General features: G+C 45.0%; 1 protein-coding gene across 1 annotated transcript in view; it reads left to right on the top strand.

The window, feature by feature from the left end:
* Positions 1–15,346, top strand: part of MTUS2 (microtubule associated scaffold protein 2) — a 466,747-nt gene extending 451,401 nt beyond the window's left edge. The window contains exons 11-14 of the mRNA XM_027835276.1: positions 3,593–3,691; positions 8,126–8,245; positions 12,783–12,880; positions 14,847–15,346. Of these exons, the coding sequence (XP_027691077.1) occupies positions 3,593–3,691; positions 8,126–8,245; positions 12,783–12,880; positions 14,847–15,057 (528 nt within the window). The 3' untranslated portion in view covers positions 15,058–15,346. The remainder of the gene's footprint in view (positions 1–3,592; positions 3,692–8,125; positions 8,246–12,782; positions 12,881–14,846) is intronic.
* Positions 15,347–19,562: the final 4,216 nt, after the last annotated feature.

The following is a 19,562-nucleotide window of genomic DNA, read 5'->3' as shown; positions in this document are numbered from 1 at the left end:
ATTCACCTTCCGATTCCATAACGTGTCTCTACAGTAAACTATCCAATTTGTGGATTATCTTGGGAAAATGGATTAATCCCAAACTGCTCCCGGCTCCTCCCCCATCTAACACTCCTCTGGTCAGTATCAGCCCTCCACTAGTGTTTGTCCTCAGGGAACACAGACTAATTTGAATATTAGCTCGAGTCAGACTTTAATTAGGAAGATGGATCTGTTGTCTGACAAACAACTAACCAGCACATCAAAACACAAATAGAAATTATTTTGCGTTGTCTATGACACCTGACTTCTACCATTAGGGCAAAAAAAATTGGAAACTTCCTGTATTTTAATTTAAAAATCTGTCAATGTTGGACCTAAATTGACCTCTCAGAATTGGAGATTATTTGTTGTGAAATTCAGCAACCACTTATTAAATACCTACTGTGTGCAGAACACCACCATTGGTGCTAAGAAAGATACCAAGTTTTGATAAGACACTTGCTGTGCCCGCCTTCACTCTCCTCAAGCAGACCCTGAGAGTAGTAACAAGGACCATAGCTTACCCCGACCCATGGAGTAAAGAGGCCTGGGGTAACCTGGTAGCTAGATGGGGGAGTTCACACACTTGTCTTCTTTATTGGCTCAGAAAACCCCTGTAGAGTAGCCGCTGGAGGCCATTCTATCTTACTGATGCTTTGGCAACTTCCCAGGTGTGGGCTAGAAAATGGGGGCCGAGGCAGAAAGATCCCATCCTAACGTCTCAGATGAAGTGTGAGATGAGCCTTTGGGGGAAAAATGCTCTTCCTTTGTCTACCCTCAGTAAGTTTAATGCTGGAGTCACATGGAGAGAACAGACAGTTTTAGAGTCATATTTGAGAAGGTAGCAGCGTGATAATTTACGTGCACTGGGGGGCCAGTCATAGTTGCCGTGGGGCTTGATTTACATTTCCCAGTTCAGGTGTGCAGCAAAATCCTATTGACAATAATATTGCATTAATGTGTTTGCATTTGCATTGAATACCCTTGTGGGACTTTTATTGTGGAAAATGAAATGGAATTAATGGAAGGAAACAAGAAAAGAAGACACAGTGTGTCTGTTGGAGCCAGAATGCATATGCTATCTTTCTGGGCCTAGAGGGCATTTGGCACTCCAAGGAAGGTCACCAAGCCCTGCTCAGCTGCCATTCTGAAGCAGGAGCAGAGATAAACTGAAACAGGCAGAGTGTTTAGACCTAGGATCTCTAGTGTTCTGTACAGCAAAACCCTCTCTCGGCTTATCGGTGGTGCCAAGAAAATCAGTGGGAACACCTCTGTCCCTTTATTTTTTAACTTAGGGCTGAGCACAAGTTTTTAAGTGAAAGGCTAGGGCCCAGGGGTGGGGAAGCCATCTCACCTGTTTCTCCTTTCCAAGGGTGTACAACAGCCTCGATACTGTGTAGAGCTAAGCATGGGGTGTGGGGGTGGAGTGTATGTCAGGTTTCCTGAAGTTCCCCAGAGAGCCTGGGGAAAATGGGGAGTAATTTTCACCTGAATATTCCCTGTTCCTTTTCCTCATCCATAAAATGAGCTGGAGAAGGAAATGGCAAACCACTCCAGTATCTCTGCCAATAAAACCCAAATGGGGTCACGAAGCGTCCGTCACAACTGAAACAGCTGAACAACAACAACCACCTTCCTGATCCTCAGTTTCGCCATCTATGCAATGGCCTAGACGACCTCTGAGGTCCTTTCCGTTTCTATACCCATAATCCTCAGTAGCATGACATCCCAGGAAGAGAACTGACCTTGGGATTAGACGATCTGGCTTTGAATCCAGGTCCCAACGGTTGGTATCAGCACTGGGCCTCAGACAGCAAAGTTCACTGCTCCGAGTTTTAGTTTGCTCATCTGTAAAATGGGAATGAGGGCACTTGTGCTCCCTACTTTACAGGGCTATTGGGAGGAAAAAAGCCTTGTGAACAGTGAAGTTCAGTGTCACCATGGACTATTTTTATTCTAAGGCAGCCCAGGATGGGGGAGAGCACATAGGACCAGTCACAATTGAAATTTTTCTTCACGGGCTTATTTGCTGTGAGTCTAGAAAGTCCACTGAGCCTCAGTTTCTTCTGTATCATGGGAATGATAACAACAGTAGCTAGCCAGCTCCCTGAGATGTTGTGAGGTCACAGGAGAGAATGTCGGTAGTTTTGCGGAGCCTTAAATTACTATCTGAATGTGAGCTATTTATAATTGTCGTTTTTGTTATTGTTGTCGTTGTTACTGTAGTTATTATTATAGCAATCGTGTAGTCACCAAGAGATCTGGGCATGAATTTCCCCAGATGGTGAAGATTGCCCCACGGTGGAATGAGTCACCAAGCGAGGCTCTCACGTCTCCCTTCCCGAAGGGCTTTAAAACGAGGACGGATTCTCGGATCTGTCTGAGGCAGCCGCGCCTCGCAGTAGGCGCCTAGACAGACGGTGTGTGCAGGGTGTCTCCTGTGATGCTGCAGAGGTAGAGACCGCAGCCTCCAGTGCCAGAAAGAAGCCGGGTGCTCCCTCAGACTCCAGGCTGGCATTGTCCTCTGCAATCGGGTTAGAGCAATAGGATGCTGCTGAATCAGGGAGATTGTACTTGGCCCCATGAAAGGTGATTTTCATCACCTATAAATGTTTATTGTAGTCCTTGTATTGTACTACATGACACTGTAGTAGACAGCTTCTCAGATTGGGTACCTCTGGTTGGGGAGGAAGAATTCTCATAGATTCTATCTTTAACCTTCAGAAAAGGGCATGAAAGAGACAGACAGACAGACATCCTTTTTTGGACTCTGTTTTTGTAATATGAATAATAATCATGATGAAGGCTCACATTTCTATAAAGTTTATAAAGTGCTTTCCCTCAATAATCTTATTTGATATAGCAACCCTGTAAGGGAGGCACTGTTGTCCCATTTTACAGATGAAAAAAAGTGAAGCTGAGAAAAGCTAAGTGGATTGCCCAGAATCACATCGGATAGGATCTGAACCCAGATCTTCTTGAGGCAGCATAGTAAGAGCTCTGGGTCTAGAATCAGATCCTACCTTTGACCCTTACTATCTTGGGCAAATCACTTAAAGTCTCTGGGCCTCGGTTTCCTCCTAGATAAAATGAGGAAATTGGACCGTATGATCTTTGAGGTCCCTTCTAGCCTCGATCTGCGAGGCCAAGACCAGAACTCTATCCACGATATGCCACCTAGTTTCAGACGAGGAAACTAAGGCTCCTACTGGCTAATTGACTTGCATAGGGTCGCTCAGCTTATGTCAGAATCAGTCATTGAACCCAGATCTCCTTGACTCCAAGCCCAGCCCTTTATTGTCTCCACCTCTCAGAACTGATCACACTGCCTCAGGATAAAAGTTCATGTGATACATATAGCAATTCACTGACCGCACAACCCGCTTCTCACAAAAAGTAGTTCCGGTGTTACCTAAAGCACACATACCCACGGTATGTATCATTATTTCCAGAAGGCCCACCAGTGACATCTCCATCGGGCCACCTCCACTAAGCTATGTTTGCTGGCCGTGGCCCTGTCCCCCGAGTCTCAGCTAACCTTTCCCCACCTCTTCTCCCTTGCTCATTGCAGGACCAGGTTGACACCCTCACATTCCAGAGCCATTCTCTGCGGGATCGGGCTAAACGATTCGAGGAGGCTTTGAGAAGAAGCACGGAGGAGCAGCTGGAGGTAATCAGCAGTCCTCCAGTGCCCAGACCCTCGTGGAGGCCCCCATGGGCAGTGGAAGGGCAAATTCCGTTCCTCTTCCCCCAGGCTGGCCCCGCCTCCCATCTCCTGTGAGCAGTCCCCAGAGCCTCTATTTTCACTAAAGAAAAAGACTGAGTTCATTCCTGGTAAAAGCGCCAGCTAGTCCTGACCCTACAAGTTCTCTAAACTTAGGTAGCCCTGTCCTCAGGAATGCTTGTCAGCTATGTCTCTGTCTCTGTGTCAGCCTTGCCACAATCCACCCACCTACCCATCCCATGCCATTAAGTTTCTGTGGCAGTCAGGAGAGTGTCTGGGGCTCTGCTTGTGCCTATCCCCCATCTCCTGGGTATGTCCTGCCCCCATGCCCACATGCTCCCATGCCCCTCTCCACCCACTTCTGGCTGAGAGTGGGACAAGAAAGCCACGCTTGGCAAATGCGCAGGTAAGTTTGGGGCCACTTTGTTAGGAAATCAGGAAAATTTTCTTGTGTTCCACTTTTTTAAATGCCTGTTTTTCTTGAAACTTTCTCTCTTTGTTACTATCTAATTTCATAATCATGGTTTCTTCATCTGGGTCAGGTAGCACCTGCATAAGGATGGCTTTCCTGCTGTGTGCTGATTGAGCATTAAAAGCAAGGGATGGTTTTTATTGCATTCACTGTGTGTGTGTTCTGTTCACGGGCAGGGAGGCAGACTGAACATCTCTGTGGGCAAGATCCTGTTTGGGATGATCTCTGAATCTTTCTTTGTAGGGTCATGCATTCATTTGATGAGCGTTTAATGAGTGCCTTCTATGAGCCAGGGATTATACCAGATGCTGGGGATACAGAGACAAATAGGAGGGTTTTTAAAATTTTTAGTATTATTTTATTTTTTTCCAGTTACACATAAAGACAATTTTTTAACATTCATGTTTTTAAATTTTTTGAATTCCAAATATTTCTCCCTCCCTCCCTCTCTTCCCCACTCCCTAAAATGGAAAATGATTTGAAATGGGTTATATATGTTTTGCATTCTTTTAGAGAGACAAAAATAAGTAAACAAAAAAAGTATGCAAAATATTTACAATGCAATCCATCATCAGGCATTTCTTAAATACCTACTGTGTGCAAGGCACTGGGTTGGGCACTGGGGATACAAATACCAGAATGCAGTTGTCCTTGCTCTCAAGTCAGTGAGCTAATAAGCATTTATTAAGCTCTTATTGTGTGCCTGGCACTATGCTAAGGCTGAAGGTACAAAGAAAGACAAAAATCCCTGATCCCCAGGGATCCTAGATCCTTACCCTTCAGTAATTCATTTTGCAATGGAGAAGACAGCATGCAAACAACTCTGTTCTTAATAAGAAAAGTGCAGAGTAAATGGGAGGTGATGTCCCAAGGAAGGACTCCAGGAGCTTACCTTGAATAGGGGTCGGGGTGGGGAGATCACTGGGCCTTTAATATGCAAAGTATGCACCAAGTACAAGCTAATGGGGGAAGGATGGAAAAGGAGGCTGGCCCGGTCAGGAAAGATCTCATGGAGGAAGTCTTGTTTGAGCTCAGCTTTGAAGGAAGCTAGGGACTCCTAGGCAGAGATGTGAGGACTGAATGCATTCCAGGCATAAGGGAAAGTCTGTGCAGAGGTGTGAAGAGGGGAGATGAAAAGTCACATAGGAGCAGCAACAAGGAGGCCAGTTTGGTTGAATCATAGAGTGCATGAAGGAGAGTGATGTATATTAAGCCTAGAAAAGTAGGTTGGAGCCCAGTTGCGAAGGCCTTTAAATGCCCTACAGCAGAGTTTGTATTTTGACCTAAAGGTTATCCTAGAGGTAATAGGGAGCCACAGGAGATCCTTCACCAAGGGAGTGGCATAGACCTGTGCTTGCAGAACATGGCTTAGGCAGCTCTGTGGAGGATGGGTTGCAGAGGGGAGCAACTTAAGGGGGGAAGCCAGCCGGGAAGCTGTTATGATGGTCTCCATGAAAGGGGATGAGGGCCTGAAGTAGGATGCTGGCTGCTTGAGCAGAGAGAAGGATGGATGAATGCAAGAATGCTGTGGATTCTGCTGGATGGGAGGAAGAGTTGAGGATGACGCTGAGATTGGGAGTGTGGGCGACTCGAAAGCTGGTGGTGCCCTCAGTAGGCAAGAGACCAGGAGCAATGCCCGGGGTGAGGGTGGGGGCACAAAGCAGCGGAGGAGGTCAGGAGAGGTGAGGGGCAGCATTCGAGCTCGGCTTCAAAGGCTTATGGGGGCTTATGGGATGGAGGAGGTCTGCGGCCTCCTGCACAGTCCTCTTTTCCCATTCTCCTTTGCATAAGGAAATGTTCATTGTATTTAATGTCAAGTTCAGAATTGTTTTGAAAAACTTAAATTTAAAAAAGAAAGCATATAGATTGTGCAAAAACACAGAGATAGGAGGTGGGGCGTGGTTTAGAGGGAGCAGCAGGAATCAGGTTAGTCTGCCTGGAATCTGGAGCATGGGAAGGAGAACCATAGAATGAGATCGCATTTCTGACAAGAGAAAAAGGATGCTAACAGGTAACTGTCCCTTACAATGCAGCCTTTCACATACATAGAGCTTAAGGCAGTGGCTATCAGTCAAACCCAGCAAGACAAAACAAGCAACTTCTCCTGTTCAGAGGGAAAGATTAGCCACTGAAGAAGCCATGGTACTTGCTTAAGTCATATTATCTACACGCTCTGTTTCAAAAGAGTTGCTTCTTGAATTTTGTAAGTCATTTATAAAACTCAACCATTTCCTCCCTGGTTACTAGGGCCCTCCCTGCTCCCACACCAGAAATTACTTCATATTTACTTTTCTGGAAAGGGCAGCATGGTGCTTTAGATAATGGGTAGAGAAGACCTCAAAACAGAGAAAGTCTGGGTTCCAGGCCTTCCTGGCTCCATGGTCCTGGACAGATAGCTAGCCTCCCTGTGCTCTAGGCCACAGGTGGCTAATAGCCAGAGCAACACTCCTGAAAATGGCAGACCTGGATTAAAATGTAATTGTAAACTATTTAACAAAATAAATGAAGACACAATAAAACCTAGATAGCATTGCATTTTAAAACTGAGTCATTATGGAGCATCATGGATCCTTATGTGCAGATTGGTGGCCCCCAATTCTATTTGAGTTTGACACCACTGCTGGAGGCAGTGCTCTGAGCCAGAGAAGGTACCAGCGAGAAAAGTGCATAGACTATTCTCACCTGGGAGTTTGTCCAGACCAATGAAATGAAAGGTCTGGTCCCTGTTCCTTACTTTTCGGTGTATATGTTTTTTCCCCCATAATATCATGTATATTTTTTTAGGTTAGGGATTCCTTCATGCCTGTCTTTGTGCCGCTAGTGCTGAGCACATAGTAGGCATTCGATAAATGCTTGTTGGATGGATGAATGAATGAATGAATTTACAAAGTAATTTCCATTAGCCATACAGTTGCTTGAGAGGCAACATGGTGAAATAGAAAGCGTGCTAGACTTAGAGTGCACAAGATTTGAGTTCAAATCCCATCTCTGATATTTACTAGCTGGGTGACTATTGGCAGGTCACCTAATCTCTCTGGGCCTCAACTTCCTCATCTATGAAAGGAGGTAGTTGGATTTGTTTGCCTCTGTGGTTCCTACCAACTCCATATCTATGATCCTGTGACCCTCTGTCTTATTTCCAGTAGAGCAATAGGCATTTGCCTTAAGATTTTCCAAAGGGGAGAGTCAGGAATACATACGTCACTTCTTCTGTATCTCTGTGCCCACACAGATATGCTGAAGTAGCTTAGTTAATGCAGATCTGACCTTGTAGCCAGGAATACCTGGGTTTGAGTCTCATCTCCGATACATACTGGCTGTGTGACCCTGGGTAAGTCACTTAACCTCTAGGCCAGAGGTTGGTCAGCAGTGCTCCAGGAACCATATTAAAATTCAGTTATGAAATATTTAACAAAATAAATAAGAATACAATAAAAGGAAGATACCATTCCCCCCCCCCCTTTTTTTTTGAGGCAGTCAGCATTAAGTGACTTTCCCAGGGTCACATAGCTAATGTCAAGTGTCTGAGGCTGGATTTGAACTCAGGTCCTCCTGACTCCAGGGCCGGTGCTCTATCCACTGCCCCCATACCATTCCTGTTTAACACTTCTATTCAGGCCACAGGGATCCTTATGTATGGATTAGTGGCCATCATCTGTATTTGAGTTTGATACCACTGCTGTAGGCCATGTCTAGAACTGTGAGCTAAAGAGAAGATGCCAACCCATCCTGGTAGAGGCAGTTTCCTCACTCAGGAATTCCCTCCCCCAGTGAAATCCCAAGTCCAGTCCCTAGCTAGTCCCCGTGGGAAACCTTCCCATGGAAGGCTGGGGATTTGCTGGATCCATGATGACCCACGTTTCCAAGAACCATAGCAGTGACGTTGCTTCTGTTCCTGGCTTCTGTAGGTAGCGCTGGCTCCCTACCAGCACTTGGAAGAAGACATGAACAGTCTGAAGCAAGTCCTGGAGATGAAGAATCAACAAATTCACCAACAGGAAAAGAAGATTATCGAGCTGGAAAAGCTGGTCAGTTCCCTCTAGCTGGGCGAGCCTGCCTCCTTCCATTTTCTGTGGTCTTCGTTGCATCGTCATCTAGCGGTATTAGGCAAAAAATTCTGGACAGCGGTGCTGTCCTAAGGAAATTAAGTCTCCCTGTTTCTATGGTGTTTTTCAGCTCTGGGGATCTTCTGGTTCGAAAATCACCTTCACAAGGACAGCTCAGGGACACATGGTCATGCCGCAGTTGTTTGGAAACAACTCTATGGGTTTAGGGGGAGGCAGTCAGTAGTAGCGTGATGGGGCAGCCACAGAAACAATGCGCTCGGGTTATCTTAAGAAGGGCATAGCTTCCAGAAGTAGGAAAATGCTGTGATCCTCTTGACTCTGCCCTTATCAGACATCATGCAGAGCATTACTTTCAGTTCTGGCCACCGCCGGATAAGAAGGACATTGATAAGCTACAGTGTCCAGAGGAGGGCATCCCGAATGCCGAAGGGCCTTGAGTCTGCCAGAAGAGGAGTAGTTGAAGAAACTGGGGTTTTTTAGCCTTGAAAAGAGAAGACTAAGGGGAGGGGGGAGTGTGAGCTGACAGCTGTCTTCGGGTACTTCAAGGATCCTCAAGGGGAAGATGGATTAGATTTGTTCTGTCTGTACCCAAGGGCAGAACCAGAAGTGAGTGGGGGAAATTTACAAAGAGACAAATGTTGTCCTAATGTCAGAAGAAGGGAAGAGGATAAGTGTCTTTTACAAATATTCTCTTTTTTGATCCTCACAGCAACCCTGTGCAGTAGGTACTATTATTATCCCTGTTTTATAGTTGAGGAAACTGGGGCAAACAAAGGTCAAATGACATGTCCAGGGTCACACAGCTAGTAAGAATCAGGGGCTGGCTTTGAACTCCGGTCTTCCTGGCTTCGGGCCTGGTGCTCTATCCACTACACCACCAACTGCCTCCTAGGAAAAACTTTCTAACAATGAGAATTATCCAAAGGTGGGCAGCTCTGGGAGGTCAGCACCCATCTCCCACCCTTGAAGTTCTTAGACCTTCAAGACATAGTGTCAGAAATTTGAGGGAGGCAGCAGCTAGGTGGAGCAGTGAATAGAATACTGGTCCCGGAGTCAGGAGGACCTGAATTGAAATCCAGTTTCAGACACCTACTAGCTGTGGAACATTGAGCAAGTCACTTAACCCTGACTGCCTCCAAAAATTAAAAAAAAAAAAGAAAAGAGAAATTTGATTAGTCCCTCCTTCTTGGGAAAGATATTGTCCATGATGAGTGTATGCCAGTAATGTCACCATTTCTATACAGGTGGCTATGACTAGCATATAATGAGCTGGGTTATCAATCCATCACTGGTATGCCCTTTTAAGGATTCTAGTGACACAGAGGAAATCTGTACAATCAGCTCACAGACCCTTTATCTTATAAAGTCACTTGTTTAATTACATTTTTCAAATCATCTAGCAGGCTGCTTTCAAATAGACTCCAATCCAGATTGAGTTAGGGACATTTTTGACAGTGACTTGATGGTCACTTTAGCTGCAGATAATTTTTCTCCACCAATGCAATAATTTATTTCGTTCAAGACCATTGAGAAAATCTCAATAGCAGCCTCTGAATTTTCTACAACTCTTCTAACCTGGGACAGAGGAAGGATTGCTGTAGCATGTTCAATGTGAGACGGTCCCCCGTGCAGTGCATCCGAGCAGAAGTTAGACAAGCATTCCATTAATATGTTATAGTGGGATTTCCTTTCATCTCCGGGTAGGGCTAGATGAGGGGTAGCTAGGTGACCTAGTGGATAGAGTCCCAGGCCTGGAGTCAGAAATTTACTAACTGTGTGACCCTGGACAAGTCATTATACCCTGTTTGCCTCAGTTTCCTCATCTGTAAAATGAGCTGGAGAAGGAAATGGCAAACCACGCCCAGTATCTCTGCCAAGAAAACCCCAAATAGAGTCATGAAAAGTTGGACACGATTGAACTGATTGGACAACAGCAAAGAGCTAGATGACCACTGAGGTCCTTTCCAACTTTGAATTCTTTCCTTCAATGATTTTTGTGAAGCCATGGATCTCTGTCTATGGAGAAAATTGTGGTAGCTTCAGTTAAAAACTCCAATACTTTCCTTAAGTACCAGCTGGGATGGAGGTCACCTGCCTCCATCCAAACTCCCCCTTTCTTTAAATCCTACTTTTTCTACTTTAGTGTAGTTTTCCCCATGTCACCCTGCCTCACGAATAGACTACAGTTTAGTTGTTCCAGGAGCAAATCTTGCCCAATTCCAAAGCCTACAGAGCCTATCTCCCTACTAGGACTTCCAGCTTTTTTTTATGGGTCCCTCTCACAGGATCCCTGCTACACCTAAAGCCGGGAAGGGATAAGGGAGTCTCAAACATGGAACCAGGTAGGCCAACCACGTTTAAATAATCACAGGAGGTTTCTTGACTACAAGTCTGAGCCACAACAGGAAAGGTTAACTCATTTCTGTGGAGGAGGGGAGATATGATTGATGAGGCAGCAAAGACAGCACAGAGACTCCCAGTCTTTTTTTTGACTGCCATAACAGCCTGTTCTGTGCAAATGACCCTCTCACCCTTGAGTCTTGCGGCAGCCTATATGTTTCCCTGGAAGGGACGGGGTGGGATATGTACTGACAAGTGTCTCTAGCTTCTCTTGTCCATCTTGCAGGAGTTCTTAACTAATTATCCCAGGAACCTCTCCTAGCAGAAAGGGATCCTGCAACCTTAGGCAGGGTCACCCATTAGCTGACTAGGTAATGCCTAGAGTCAGGAAGACTGAGTTCAAATTCAGCCTCATACACTTACTAGCAGTGTGACCCTGGGTAAGTCACTTAACTGCCATCTGCCTCAGTTTTCTCAACTGTGAAATGGGGATAGTAAAAGCACCTATCTTGCAAGGTTGTTGTAAAGATCAAATGAGATAATATTTATAAAAATGCTTAGCACAGTGCCTGGTACAAAGTAGGTGCTTAATAAATGCTTGATCTCTATTGAGTAGTGGGGACAGATGCCAAGCCCTTTGACTGATTCTTAAGCCATGTTATATAAAAGGGACATTTTTAAATATATGAACAATATTAATAATGATTTTTCAGTCCTTTGAGAAAATTATTTTAGACATGGGAATAACAATAACTTGGATTCATAGATGTTACTTGCCTATTTGTGTATACATTACCACTCATTACCACTTCTGAATATGTGATACTCATAGCTGACGCAATTTTTTGTTTGTGTGACATAGTATTTTGAAGATAGACTTGGTTTATGAAGTACTTTATATCCATTTTTATCTTCACAATAACTCTGTGAAGTAGGTAATACCGTTATTAGCCCCACTTCACAGGTGAGAAAACTGAGGTTCAGAAAACTCTAGACACTTGCCCATGATCACATGACTAGTAACTCTGGTCTCTTCACAAAACCACATTGGCCCAAGACTTCAGGTCACCTTAGTTATTGATTCAATCTCATAGAATTATAGCATCACAGATTTAGAACTAAAAGACACTAGGGACCTAATCCCTAGTTCAACTCCCTCACTGATAAATGTGGAGACAGAGATCCAGAGAGTTTAAATGACTTACCAAAGGTCACACAGGTAGTAAGAAACAAAGTTGAGATTTGAACCCAGGCCCTCTGACTCCAAATCCAGTGCTTTCTTTCCATGGTACCACACTGCCTGTATTCATTACCATCTTAGAATATAACTAGTTGAAAATTATGGAATATTCAACCTTGAAAGGAACTAGCCTGTCTTATCTTATAGTTGGGAAACGGGGACCCAGTGAGGTTATGAATTGCCCAAGGTCACATGGTGTCAAATCTGGGGCAAGAACCCAGGTCTTTGGTCTTCGGATGTTCTTTCCACTAGAGCACAAACCCTACAGGTCAGATAGGTCTCACAATCACTAAAATGCACTGTCAGTGAGTAGTATGGGTTAATGAATGAATTAGGTATATTCATTAATGAATGAGTTAGGTATAATTCAATGGCAATGAGATGGTGCTGTTTTCGGAAAACTTTCTGAAGTGGCTTTGGCATCTCAGTGTCAATGGTAGCTGTTGACCAAAGAGCAGAATTCTATCTACATTGTTATAAATTATATCCTCTTCAGTTAGCCCAGAATGGTGAATTGTCCAGGGTCTTGGCAGTGCTTACCTGACATTGGGAAAACAACCCGTGTCTATACCTCTAAAGGGAGGAGGAGCTGTAAACCCAGCGAACCTGGCCTTTGGAAATGCAGGGCATTTCCCCTGCTGAGCCCTCATGAGGCCCAGATCAGGGGACTGAAAATACAAACTGAGCTCTGCTGTCCCAAATGGTCCTGCCACACTCTGACCATGGCCCCACCCAGCTGTCACAAGGTAAGCAGAGAGCTTACCTGAACCGGGGCAGAGCAGCAAGGCCTGACTGCATAAGGGTTCTGACCTAGAGTTCTGGGTACTAAGTGGTCCTGGAAAACACAGAGTCCAGGGCACGGGCCCTGACCTGTACCGTGGCCTTGCAGTGAACTCACAAACTTTTCATTCTTTACAGGCTGAAAAGAATATTATCCTAGAAGAAAAAATCCAAGTGCTCCAACAGCAAAATGAAGACCTCAAAGCAAGAATTGACCAGAACACTGTTGTCACGAGGTGTGTAGGTTTGAGAATCTCTAATCTCCTGCTCATTAAAGTTTGGAGCAGGTTAGGTTTTTATCTTTGTCTCCCCAGCCCAGAGCACAGTGCCTGGCATGCAGTAGGTGCTTAATAAATGCTGGTTATCCACCAACTTGCTTCTTCATCTCTTTCAATTAGCTTTAGGGATCTGCTACTTGCTCCCTATTCCCCCCTCAATCCTCCCTGACCAGGCTGGGAGAACTCCTCCATGAGGAGGCCATCTCTTAGCCTGGTTCTTGCCTTTTCCCATCTGAACATTTTCCATCCTGAAAGTAAGGAGCAGTGCTGGGATTGGAACCCAGGGCCTCTGGATTCTAAATCCCTCACTCTCCATTGTGCCAGGTTGGTTTCGCAAATCTCAAGTTGGAACCAGAGCACTTTGAGAATGGAGAGGAGGGATGGAGCAAGCCCTGCTGAGGGGAACAGGGCAAATTTGCAGCTCTCCATGCAGGCCAGAGTTAATACTGGTTCAAGATTACTAGGATGGGGCATTTGGCTCAAGGGCATGGAAACAGTCCTGGAGCACAGTTCCTTAGGAGAGGCCTAGGGGTGGAATGTAAGAGGGAGTGCACCAGAATGTTGTTGTACAACCCTCTGAGCTCCTCCCCTATTCAAATTAGAGCACTTACTGCCTCCTTTCCCAAATGGCCTCCACCCTCTTCCCACCCACTCTTGGGTGTTGCCTTGGCCCGGATAGATACTTCAGAGTCCCAGTTCATGCTGCTCAGCCCTTTGTGTGCTGATGGGCCAGCTGGGAGAGTCTGGGCTGTGTCCCAGAGCTCCCACCCCAACCTGGAACCCTCCTCTCCCATCTCTCGTGGACTTCCCTCAACACCAGAATTTCCTCCCCAGTCCTAAGTAAATCTGGCAAAGGAGCCTGAGTTGGGAATCTGTCGGGGAACTACAGGGTCCTTCTTGTCATTTGAGACTGACAGATACCCAGGGCAAGTCTGGTGATGGTTTTTGTATTTTCTTTCATGTACCTGGAGAAACAGGGCTTAGGCCCTCTTGGGTGCAGGGTCACCTTCTAGCTGGAAGCCCATGAGAAGCCACAGTGTGCCCGTTCACCCTCAGAAGAGCCAAGAAGTATTTCTTTCTATTTTGAGGAAGAAGGCTCTGGTAGTCCTCTTGCCTACCCAGGTTTCAGCCCACACAGGCTCACCTGTGGTCACTTGGGTAGTTCCAGTATCACCCTCTATAAAATATGTGTGCTGCCTGCCCCTCCCAACCCTGATGTAAAAATAAATCTGAAGACCCACAAAAAGCCACTTGAGTTCTGGGGAAGACAGGCACTAAATCAATGGAGCCACTGGAAGCTGCTATTATTATTGTCTCTAATTAGGTAAGTGATTAGCAGCTCTGCTGATGTAGGGAAGCAAGAGCATCAATGTGAAGGGTGATTCTAGACTTCATCAACCTACTTTGTCAGTGGGTCTAGGAAGAAGCTAGAAAGGAGGAAACAAAAGCTAATGTTTCAAGAAAAATGTTAGAGAATTTGTGGCTTTGGATTATCTGTGTTTCCCCTTGCCATGCTCTCTCTTCTCCCCCTTCCACTAGCATGGAGGATCTCAAGTTGATCTTTGGTTATATGATTGATGGGTAATGTTTTGTTGTTGTTGTTGTTCAATTGTGTACACTTTTTTGTGACCCCATTTGGAGTTTTCTTGGCAGAGATACCTCAGTGTTTTGCTTTTCCTTCTCTAGCTCATTTTACAGATGAGGAAACTGAGGCACACAGGGTTAAGTGACTTGTCCAGGGTCACACAGCTAGTAAGTGTCTGAAGCCAGATTTGAACTCAGGAAGATAAATCTTTCTCACTCCAGGCCCAGCACTCCCCACTGCACCACCTAGCTGCCTTTGTAAATGTTAGTGTTACTGCTTTTTATTATTATTGTTTGTATTCTTATGTTTTTTTAATGTATTATTATTTGCCCTATCCAGACAGTTGTCAGAGGAAAATGCTAACCTTCAGGAGTATGTGGAAAAAGAAACAAAGGAGAAGAAGCGGTTAAGTAGAACCAATGAGGAGCTGCTTTGGAAACTCCAAACTGGGGACCCCACCAGCCCAATTAAACTCTCCCCCACGTCCCCCATTTACCGCTCTTCCTCGGGGCCTCCATCGCCAGCCAAGATGAGCACGGCTCCGAGATGACAGTTTCAGTCTTCATATGCCCCCCAGCTTCTCGGATCCCCTGAGAGTTTTCATCCTAAGAGAGTATTAACATGAGTAGGTGATACCTGAGGTCTGTTATTGTCTGCATGCTTGGTAGTGGCATTCCCATGGCCTAGACGGCGTGCTCTTCTCATTTCAGTCTAAGAAGTTTTTGGTCTTGGCCCTCCGATGTCCTCGCAAAGTGTAACCCTTGTAGTCTGGCGTGCAAACTTTTTTTTTTTTTTTTTACTATAGTTAGAGCCAAAAGACAGAAAGCTCTGATGACTGATTGTCCTACTAAGGTGAACTTTCACTGCAATATTTCAGGTTAGTTACAAACAGTTCGATTTGGAATAGACCCTCGTGTATGTACCACACCGACACGTGTGTATCTCTAGACGTGTATACAGATATCCTTGCAGCTGTCCTGAATTGCATTTTTTTATAACGCTAAGTGCTGATATATTTTAATGATAGTCAGCAGTTTTCTAACTTGTGCCTAAGAATTATAACTAAATTAGATGCATTTCTGTCTAGCCTCCCAGGAATATTTCTACCCAAAATAGAAAAAGAAAAAAAAAAAGAAGAAGAAGAAGCACCTTCAGCCAACCACCAAGTGGTGACCCTATTTAACGTGAACACCAGCGATTTGTGATATGGTAACTGCCTTCACAACAATCAGCTTCTTATTCAGCTTGTTATGAGATCACTATTATTCCATTTGCAGATTTAATTATTAGTATCCTTGCTGTGAGTTGATGAGGAACAGCCGTAAGAAACCCTGAGGGGTTGCAGCAGTTTCTCAGATGTTTTTCATGACAGTGACTCATGTATTCTCCTAAACACAAGTCTTTGCTTTGTTCCTCAATGACATTTCAGAAGCAATCAGCAAGCTAGAATGCATTCAGAGAGTGGTCCTTCCAGAATGAAGATGAGAAAGACCACAGTGGGGACCAAGACATTTTTGGTTCCCATCTCAAAAAGCTTCTCCTAGAATTGACATTTCCCTTAGAACAAAGTGTTCAGGCAGGCCCCAGCCTTTTGATTTGAGTTGCTCCAGCTTCCCATAATCCTCTAGAGAGATGCTTGAAAACGGATAGACTATATAATATTACTTTAGGCCCCCCACACTAGAAGCCACTATCCTAACTACCCCACACCTGGACTACTGGTGGGGAAGGTAATGTCAGCAACTTCCTGAGAACTGGCCAGCCCAGGTGGATCAAGCCCTGAGCTTTGTCACGTGGGGACCCACAGATACAGCTTCATCTTATTTGGTGATATGCCCGCAAAGCAGCTGATGATGGTCATTCCCCACGTTGGCCTGGCCAGTTCTCCCAGAGGGAACCACAGAGTCAACAACCAGAGTTGACCCCTTGTTCTCTGTTGTTTGCCCAAGCAGGCCAGATTAGGCCACTTGCCTACCCCAGTGCTTGTATCTGGGACAATAGAATAGAACGTGAAACGTGTTCTGTGGTATTGTGGCAGTTTAGGAGCATGGCTTACAAAAGGAAAAAAATATATAGTTTTAAAAGATGTGATGACGATGGTGGTGGTCATGGTGATGCCATTATTTTGTGTTTGTGGCAAGGGCCCTACGTGTTCCCAACCCCACCCCAGGGTCTTCTCCCTGTGCCAAGCTCTGAGCTGGCTTGAGACGAGAATACCAGCAGATGGGGTCAGAGAAAAAGGAAGCCGAGAAAAGGCTCAGGGAGAATTGTCAGGGTGCCCCACAGGCCATGCACATGTAGTCAGGCGTAGACACACTGCTCGCAGACACGTCTGGTACAGGTAGATGTATGAGGCAACTCGGACCCTGGCACGGCTGGTTTCCAGTAGATCTCCAAGTGTCTCTTGCCCACTCCAGGACATGAAAATTAGGTTAAGGCTTAAGAAACATTTATTTTTCTTTTAATGGCTTTGCATGATGCTGTGATATTGAGTACGTTGGGCGTTCTGTTAGAATAGATCATGCCATATTGACTCAGTTTTGAAACACATGACTAGATGTAATTTACTTAGCAAGTACAGCCTACAGGTACGCGCACATCCCCAAGCATAGTTCCTTATCGCGGCAATTTCCACTTTGCACTTGCTAAATGCAGCTTCCCCGGCAATACATATTTCAGTGTTATGTTAGGTTACGTGATGATGCAATGTGTTAGAACGTTACAGTAAAGAGTGGTAGCCATGTTAGAACAAAATCCCTCACTGGACTGACTAGAGCTTTGGACTGACCTGACTTTGGCCAGCTGAGTGAGCCAGATGTGGCCCTGGCTTTGTCTGGGCTTTGTTGTTCCCCACCAGTCATGGTGCTACATCTTTCCCCTCACCCCTGTTGAAAGACATGTCAGCAACAGCTGCTCCCCCTATTAGCTCCCAGAGAACTCAGGCTTCCCTGGAAATGAAAGACTCTCTTCTCACTCGCTTCCTCTCATCTCTCCAGAACTCTTTTCATTGTCCTGTGCAAGGCAGCCCGGCGAACTGAAGAGCAGCTCTGGCTCACAATCTACCTACTAGCTCTGAAATAGTCCACAGAACATCCTTCTCACTCCCCTCCACCAACCAGGTCCATTTCTGATTACCTCGGACCCCTTCACCAGACTGAGACTGAGCTCTAATTGATCAGTGAGGCTGTGTAGGAAAACTTGGCCCCAAGAAGTGTCTGTGTGGGTTTGTGTGGGTGTACACACACACACACACACACACACATACACACACACACACACACACACGTGCAGAGGTAGTGATTACCACGAGGCCTTTGTGGGATTTGTTGGCATACTGTGGTTAGATTTTACAACATCATCCCTGTCTTTCCTAAAAGTACTCCATGGCACTTAAAGTGAATTGAAACTGTCCTGTGGAGATCTTATAATAAGCCTTGAGATAATTAGAGACCCTTCCCTGACTTAGTGTTATAAAACTAATCTTGAGAAATAGTGTTTTAGAAACAAGGAAGGAGCTATTTTTGCATGGGAACTCTTGCTGTTTCTACCAACTTATTCCCCTAATTAGCCCCTAAAATCTCCTTGCGTCTGCAGAGTAAGGTTTCTTAGTCTTCATTCCCATCACAGCTAGGAGTTCCTCTGTAGGAAACTCAAGATATTCTGGAGAGCAGAGTTGTTCTGCTCAGGGACGTTAGTGATGGGCTGTGTCCTGGTCAATCAGAGGGAGAGAAATTGTGCGTCAATAGAAAAGGAGCAACGGGAGATTGGTGACAAATTTCTGCTGTCATATGTTTTTTAATACCATTTGTTTTCAAATCAAACCTCATTGGGAGCACCCTCTTCAGCACATGCCCCTGGATTCATTCAGAGTAGATTCTGCCCTTGGAGGAAGAAGGCTTCCAGTCTACAGGCCAAGCAGGGAGCTGACTTATTGGCAGCTGCTCCCCTTTCAAAGTAACAGCAGTCCCTGATAACTGGTCACCAAGACCCTAAGCCTGACAAGGGTGTAGTGAGAGCTAGAGGACTCTCTACACTCTGCAACTACAGTTTTAAGAGTCAAATATCAGAGTTCTTCCCTCCAGGTAAATAAGTTTAAACACATGCAAGGTGGGAATCTTCATTCCTCCTGAGCTTCACTGTCAGGAACATCATCAGTGAACCCAGAAGGCTCATCTATATTTCTACTTGTCTCCTAAGGTAGGGCTCCCTCCATGGCAACCAGATCCTTCGGTTTGGCCATCCCAAAAATCGTATGAAGTGTAAGAAAACTACACCTAAATCTTCTAGTTATTTTTGAAGGATTCCTTTTTTGTTTTTGCGGGGGTGTGAGTTTACAGAGGGTAATTTTTATATCACCTTTAGCGAAAATCTATTTTCTTAAGGCAGGTTTGATAATGCAGCAAAACAGGTGACCCTTTAGGACTTATTAAATGAACCCATTGGTCAGTAGCTTTCTTCTGGATTCCTGAAAGCTTATCTGACCCTCTTATATTCAGATAAAAAGAATGTACTTTTAGCAAGCATTATAAAGTGGAATCAGGACTATATTTGTTTGTATGGTCAACACTGGATTATCCTCAGTGGTAAATTTTGCTTTCAATTTGATTGACATCTCCTTAATTACTCTAAAAACACCCCTAGACACTTTATTGATCAGCAGCCTTGCTAATTATTTTCATTTTGGAGTCCTCTTGAACACAGACTCTTGGGAACTCCCATACTCAATCATCTCCCCAATAAGGGCTAAAAAAGGTCATGTCTACTTAAGTTGGCACCATGCATTTGTTCAGAAGAGGCGATGGTCAGCCTCCAGATGGAGAGCGTTACATAGGAATCAAGAACAATTTAGGCTGAGACAACTGAACAGCTTCATCACATCTCTAATGTTGTTCCTTTATTTTAATTGAAGTCAGTTCTCAAAACATGTTATGTTATTGCTCTACACGACACACATACCCAGACATTCCCAAGCCAAATTTAAATGCTTTGGAAATCATCCCCTGTCTCAGACTGTCCGCACCTCTCTTGTCTTCTGTAACAAAAAGTAAACTCCGC

This window comes from Vombatus ursinus, unplaced genomic scaffold (assembly GCF_900497805.2).
Source record: "Vombatus ursinus unplaced genomic scaffold, bare-nosed wombat genome assembly UNPS02014813.1, whole genome shotgun sequence".
NCBI classification, from domain to species: domain Eukaryota; kingdom Metazoa; phylum Chordata; class Mammalia; order Diprotodontia; family Vombatidae; genus Vombatus; species Vombatus ursinus.
The sequence above is the reverse complement of the archived record's forward strand: the minus strand, read 5'-3'. Positions and strand labels throughout refer to the sequence as shown.